The sequence below is a fragment of the Mesoplodon densirostris genome, chromosome 1 (assembly GCF_025265405.1).
Source record: "Mesoplodon densirostris isolate mMesDen1 chromosome 1, mMesDen1 primary haplotype, whole genome shotgun sequence".
Lineage (NCBI taxonomy): Eukaryota > Metazoa > Chordata > Mammalia > Artiodactyla > Ziphiidae > Mesoplodon > Mesoplodon densirostris.
Window position 1 is genome coordinate 102105337 of NC_082661.1, and position 6683 is coordinate 102112019.

Below are 6683 nucleotides of genomic sequence, written 5' to 3' on the forward strand. Positions count from 1 at the left end.
ACTTAAAATAAAACACACTGCTTTCTAGCCTTCGGCCCTGTCTAGCCTTCAGTATTGGGATAAAAGTCCAACATGAAAGCTAATGATCTACGATGTGAAGACCTGGCTGTTTTAACAGAGGTCGTGGGCAAAAAGTGAGAAAAAGAGGAATTTCAGATCCAAGGCTAAAAATAGTAGATTTATGCTTAAATGGGTTTGTTCCTTTAGAGAATGCTCCACTGATCTGACTGAAATTCTTCCAGGTGAGTTACTTGCTCTGTAGAAGAGCAGTTGCTATCTGAAAAATAATAAGGCATTTATTTCTAAGCTAACAGTTCTCTCTAGTTGAGTCAGAGACTTTGGACACATTTACAAAGAAACATTTTTCACTGACTTCCAAAGACATGTATCAATATTGTAAGTAAAAAATTCAAAGAAATTAAACATAAATGTTTAAGAGCCAAGGGCGATTGCACCAAATCTATATGGTAGAGGTCTGGGATGAAGCCTAATTAGAAGAACAATGGCCAAACAGAACAGGGCCTAATTTATACAGTTACTCCCAAGGCCAGGATAATCTAACTGGTAAGCAGAGGAGGTGCCCACCTATATGAAATGACAGGGTTCCGGGGACACTTCCTTTACCCCAGTCCCAAAATATCTTTTGCCTAAAATTCCAAATGAGATACCCTAGTCCTATTAATACATCCATGGGAAATAACACATTCAACTGTGTTTGATTCTTTGATATATTTGCATTGCTTTGATTATTACAGCCTCTTCTTATGATCTAGCCATAAGAGATTTTGATTTCAGGATGGGAGTAAGAGGAGGAACAAAGGAAAGGTGAAGTCCAGAACCAAATCAGGACTGATGAGCAAGCCATCCAGGGGTGAGTAGAAGGGTATTCAGATATCTGGAGCCTGAATTCTGAATTGGGCCTTTGCCCAAGGCAAACTTAGTATTCTTTACATTTTTGCCTACAACAATGAAAGCAATCACAGAATGATCGGTCAAAGCTGGCACTGCACACCTCAAGTTAAACATACGCAGACCCCAAAGAGAGACTCTTTTCAATTAGAAACACAAATGACTGACATTAATTGTTGGACAAAATTTGGGTAAAACACCCTAATTGAATGTCATCCACCTTATCTGTAGTTGAGGAATTCGTAATAGACAGGAAACAAATCTCTCAATACCCAGGATCACTTATATGCACTTAGGAAACGTTTTGCCCCTCTGGCAGGAAAGCCTTTTTGGTATTAAACGGATGTTTCTGCCTCCCCCTTAAAAAAGGCTGTGTCTCACCCAAATTCAAGTTATCTAGTCAAAACCTGTCAGGAGTTGCTTGAGGATGAAAAGTAGGCAAGTTACTTTTTATTTATTTTTAGTTTTTTAATTTTATTTTTTTCACAATATTCAAGAAAAAAAAAGTTAACATCTTTTATTTTGAGATGACATCAATTAAAAGAGTTCAGTGAGTAGAGAGTAAGAGGCTAGATTCTGCGACCTAGGCAGTAAAAACCATTGGCAGGGGTATTCCTCATTTGGTTACAGCAACAGAAGTTACTTGTAATGTCACATCAAATAACTCTTTCAAAGGTAACCCTTATCAGCTTTGCTGACTTGGTTTCTGTCAGGAGCCCACAACACACTACATTTCTCCACTACTTACTAATTACTTTGTCGAACCATATCATAATCCTCTATATTATTTTCCTTACTCCACACTTACTTTAAGTCTACGAGGCAGAAGTTTAAGTCTGCGTGATTGGCAACACTTGGCAACATTTCAATAGCAATAGTTATGGAAAACATTTCCTCAAATGTCTTGATCGGTTTAAAGTTCGTTAGAAATAACTAACCTGTCAAGTTCTCCTGAGGCAACAACATTTAAGACTTAGGCCACACCCCAAATATGAGAAACCTTTCTCGGGCTCCAGAGTGGTGTCACATCTACAGATGTAATCCCAATATTTTAACGTAGCAACATTGCCTCGTGGCACATGTACTGTTAGGGAAAACGTATGTGGCTGACAGTAGTTGGGTGAGGGAGACTATCGTGCCACGAAGCTCTCCGTTGATCTGTAGGGGAACTGGATGTCCTTGGGCATGATGGTGACATGCTTGGCGTGGATGGCACACAGGTTGGTGTCCTCGAAGAGCCCCAACAGGTAGGCCTCACACGCCTCCTGCAGTGCCATCATGGCCGAGCTCTGGAAGCGCAGGCCGGTCTTGAAGTCCTGAGCGATCTCGCGCACCAGGTGCTGGAACGGCAGCTTGCGGATCAGCAGCTCCGTGGACTTCTGGTAGCAGCGGATCTCACGCAGGGCCACCGTGCCGGGCCGGTAGCGATGCGGCTTCTTCATGCCGCCCGTGACTGGCGCGCTCTCGCAGGCCGCCTGGTCAGGTCCTTGCTGCACCGTCTGCTAAATTCGAGTCAGCGTAGTGCTTCTTTTGTACCAAAATATTTCAGAAACTTTTATTAAATCTCACTACCCCTTTTCATCATCCAATGTAACAAATGTTAAACTCTTTTACAGAAAACACGGGTGGCCCTGAAAGGAGCCTTTGGTTTGAATTTACTCGAGTTGCTATAATCTAGATAATTACTTGCCCTTGGCCTTGTGGTGGCTCTCAGTCTTCTTGGGCAGCAGCACGGCCTGGATGTTGGGCAGGACCCCACCCTGAGCGATGGTGACTTTACCCAGCAGCTTGTTGAGCTCCTCGTCGTTGCAGATGGCCAGCTGCAGATGACGCGGAATGATACGCGTCTTTTTGTTGTCGCGAGCCGCATTGCCCGCCAGCTCCAGGATCTCCGCGGTCAGGTACTCCAGCACCGCCGCCAGGTATACCGGTGCGCCAGCCCCGACCCGTTCGGCATAGTTGCCCTTGCGGAGCAGGCGGTGCACTCGTCCCACGGGAAACTGGAGCCCTGCCCGTGAAGAGCGGGTCTTGGCCTTGGCGCGAGCTTTCCCGCCTTGCTTGCCTCGTCCAGACATCATAAAACCGGCAAGTTACTTTTTATATCCATGGAGAGTAAAGATGTGGGGGAATGGGTGGGACAGGTAATGCTGTCAAATAAAAAAGACTTGGGCTTCCCTGGTGGCACCGTGGTTAGGAATCCGCCTGCCAATGCAGGGGACAAGGGTTTGATCCCTGATCTGGGAAGATCTCACATGCTGCAGAGCAACTAAGCCCATGCACCACAACTACTGAGCCTGTGACCTAGAGCCCACAAGCCACAACTACTGAAGCCCGCACATGTAGAGCCCATGCTCCACAACAAGAGAAGCCACTGCAGTGAGAAGCCTGTGCACCACAACAAAGAGTAGCCCCCGCTCACCGCAACTAGAGAATGCCCACATGCAGCAACAAAGATCCAACTCAGCCAAAAATAAATAAATAAATAAAATTTATTTTAAAAATAAATAAATAAATAAAAATAAAAAAAAATAAAAATAAAAAAGACTTTCAGCGGATGTCAAAGACAAATTCTCCTGGTCCTCAGAGTCTCTTTTTCTGCTTAACCACACTGTTCCCCCTTCGGTGTCCTTGATGCAGCTCTGAACATGCTGAGAATGATTTTCAAACCAAATACACCAGGGAACACAGGGGATAAAGAGTAAGCAAGACAATGTCCCCACCTCCATGGAACTTACAGTGTAGGGGAGACAGACAATACAGAATCCAAAAAGTCCTGTGTACATGTCACGCAATGCTGGGTAGTAAATAATAAGCACTGTGAGTTTAAATAAATCTGGGGGAGCAAGTGAGGGGGCACCTTCAAGATGGCGGAGGAGTAAGATGTGGAGATCCCTTTCCTCCCCACAAATACATCGGAAATACATCTACAAGTGGAACAACACCTACAGAACAACTACTAAATGCCGGCAGAAGACCTCAGACTTCCCATAAAGCAAGAAACTCCCCAGGTACCTGGGTAGGGCAAAAGAAAAAACAGAGACAAAAGAACAGGGACAGGACCTGCACCTCTGGGAGGGGGCTGTGAGGGAGGAAAGGTTTCCACACACTAGGAAACGCCTTCACTGGTGGAGACGGGGGGTGGGCATGGGGGAAGCTTCAGAGCCATGGAGGAGAGCACAGCTACAGGGGTGCAAAGGGCAAAGCGGAGAGATTCCCGCACAAAGGATCGGTGCCGACCAGCACTCACCAGCCTGAGACACTTGTCTGCTCACCTGCCAGGGTGGGTGGGGGTTGGGAGCAGAAGCTCAGGCTTCAGAGGTCGGATCCCAGGGAGAAGACTGGGGTTGGCTGAGTGAACACAACCTGAAGGGGGCTAGTGCACCACAGCTAGCCAGGAGGGAGTCCGGGAAAAAGTCTGGAGCTGCTGAAGAGGCAAAAGACCATTGTTTCGAGGTGCACAAGGAGAGGGGATTCACAGCACTGCCTAAACGAGCTCCAGAGATGGGCGCGAGCCACGGCTATCAGCGCGGACCCCAGAGACAGGCATGAGACACTAAGGATGATGCTGCAGCCACCATCTGTGTGCAAGCACAGGTCACTATCCACACCTCCCCTCCTGGGAGCCTGTGCAGCCCGCCACTGCCAGGGTCCCATGATCCAGGAACAATTTCCCCGGGAGAATGCACAGCACGCCTCAGGCTGGTGCAACATCCCGCTGGCCTCTGCCGCCGCAAGCTCGCCCTGCATTCTGTACCCCGCCCTCCCCCCAGTCTGAGTGAGCCACAGCCCCCGAATCAGCTGCTCCTTTAACCCCGTCCTGTCTGAGCGAAGAACAGACACCCTCAGGTAACCTACATGCAGAGGCAGGTCCAAATCCAAAGCTGAACCCCAGGAGCTGTGCAAACAAAGAAGAGAAAGGGAAATCTCTCCCAGCAGCCTCAGGAGCAGATTAAATCTCCACAGTCAACTTGATGTACCCTGCATCTGTGGGATACCTGAATAGACAACAATTCATCCTAAAATTGAGGTGGTGGACTTTGGGAGCAACTGTAGCCTTGGGGTTTGCTTTCTACATCTAATTTGTTTTTGGTTTTATCTTTATCTTAATTTAGTATTTAGAGCTTATTATCATCGGTAGATTTGTTTATTGATTTGGTTGCTATCTTCCTTTTTTGCTTTTTATATATTTTTTCCTTTTTCTCTTTTTGTGAGTGTGTATGTGTATGCTTCTTTTTGTGATTTGGTCTGTATAGTTTTGCTTTTGCCATTTGTCCTAGGGTTCTGACTGTCCGTTTTTTTTGTTTTCGTTTTTTTTTTAGTATAGTTTTTAGTGCTTGTTATAATTGGTGGATTTGTTTTTTGGTTTGCTTGCTCTCTTCTTTCTTTCACTCTTTCTTTTATTACCACTTTTTAATTTTTTTACTTTTAATAATTTCTTCCATTTTAATAACTTTATTGTCTTCCTTCCTTCCTTCCTTCCTTCCTGCCTGCCTTCCTTCTTTTCTCTCCCTTTTCTTCTGAGCCATGTGGCTGACAGGGTCGTGGTGCTCTGGACGGTGTGAAACCTGAGCCTCTAAGGTGGGAGAGCTGAGTTCAGGACATCGATTCACCAGAGACCTCCCAGCTCCATGTAGTGTCAAACGGTGAAAGATTTCCCAGAGACCTCCACCTCAATGCTGTGGCCCAGCTCCACCCAACAACCAGAAAGCTACAGGGCTGGACACCCTATGCCAAACAACTAGCAAGACAGGAACACAACCCCCCCATTAGCAGAGAGGCTGCCAAAAATCATAGTAGGGTCACAGACACCCCAAAACACAACACTGGATGTGGTCCTGTCCACCAGAAGGACAAGATCCAACCTCATCCACCAGAACACAGGCACTAGTCCCCTCCACCAGGAAGCCTACACAACCCACTGAACCAACCTTAGCCACTTGGGACAGATAACCAAAAACAACAGGAACTACGAACCTGCAGCCTGGGAAAAGGAGACCACAAATACGGTAAGTTAAGCAAAATGAGAAGACAGAGAAATACACAGCAGATGAAGGACCAAGGTAAAAACCCACCAGACCAAACAAATGAAGAGGAAACAGGCAGTCTACCTGAAAAAGAATTCAGAGTAATGATAGTAATGATATCCAAAATCTTGGAAATAGAATGGAGAAAATACAAGAAACGTTTAACAAGACCTAGAAGAACTAAAGAGCAAACAAACAATGATGAACAACACAATAAATGAAATTAAAAATTCTCTAGAAGGAATCAATAGTAGAATAACTGAGGCAGAAGAAAGGATAAGTGACCTGGAAGAGAAAATAGTGGAAATAACTACTTCAGAGCAGAATAAACAAAAAAAAAAAAAAAAAAAAGGAAAAGAATTGAGTACAATCTCAGAGACCTCTGGGACATTAAATTCAACAACATCTGAATTATAGGGGTCCGAGAAGAAGAAGAGAAAAAAAAAGGGACTGAGAAAATATTTGAAGAGACTATACTTGAAAACTTCCCTAATATGGGTAAGGAAATAGTCAATCTAGTCCAGTAAGTGCAGAGAGTTCCATACCGGATAAATCCAAGGAGAAATATGCCAAGACACATATTAATCAAACTAACAAAAATTAAATACAAAGAAAAAATATTAAAAACAGCAAGGGAAAAGCAACAATTAACATGCAAGGGAATCCCCATAAGGTTAACAGCTGATCTTTAAGCAGTAACTCTGTAAGCCAGAAAGGAGTGGCAGGACATATTTAAAGTGATGAAACAGA

General features: G+C 44.9%; 2 protein-coding genes across 2 annotated transcripts; both read right to left on the reverse strand.

Moving 5' to 3' along the window:
- Window positions 1-2039: 2039 nt before the first annotated feature.
- Window positions 2040-2411, reverse strand: LOC132488411 (uncharacterized; the record flags this gene model as incomplete). The annotated part of the gene is made up of 1 exon (XM_060096550.1): window positions 2040-2411. A coding segment is annotated over one exon (372 nt), but the record flags the coding sequence as incomplete, so codon positions are not given.
- Window positions 2412-2591: 180 nt separating this feature from the next.
- Window positions 2592-2987, reverse strand: LOC132483652 (histone H2A type 1-like). The gene has a single exon (XM_060089156.1). The coding sequence runs from the start codon at window positions 2985-2987 to the stop codon at window positions 2592-2594; it is 396 nt and encodes a 131-aa protein (XP_059945139.1).
- Window positions 2988-6683: the final 3696 nt, after the last annotated feature.

What these genes read in the sequence shown, in the direction of transcription:
- LOC132483652 (XM_060089156.1), bottom strand. Translation starts at nt 2,987, where the DNA reads ATGATGTCTGGACGAGGCAAGCAAGGCGGGAAAGCTCGCGCCAAGGCC.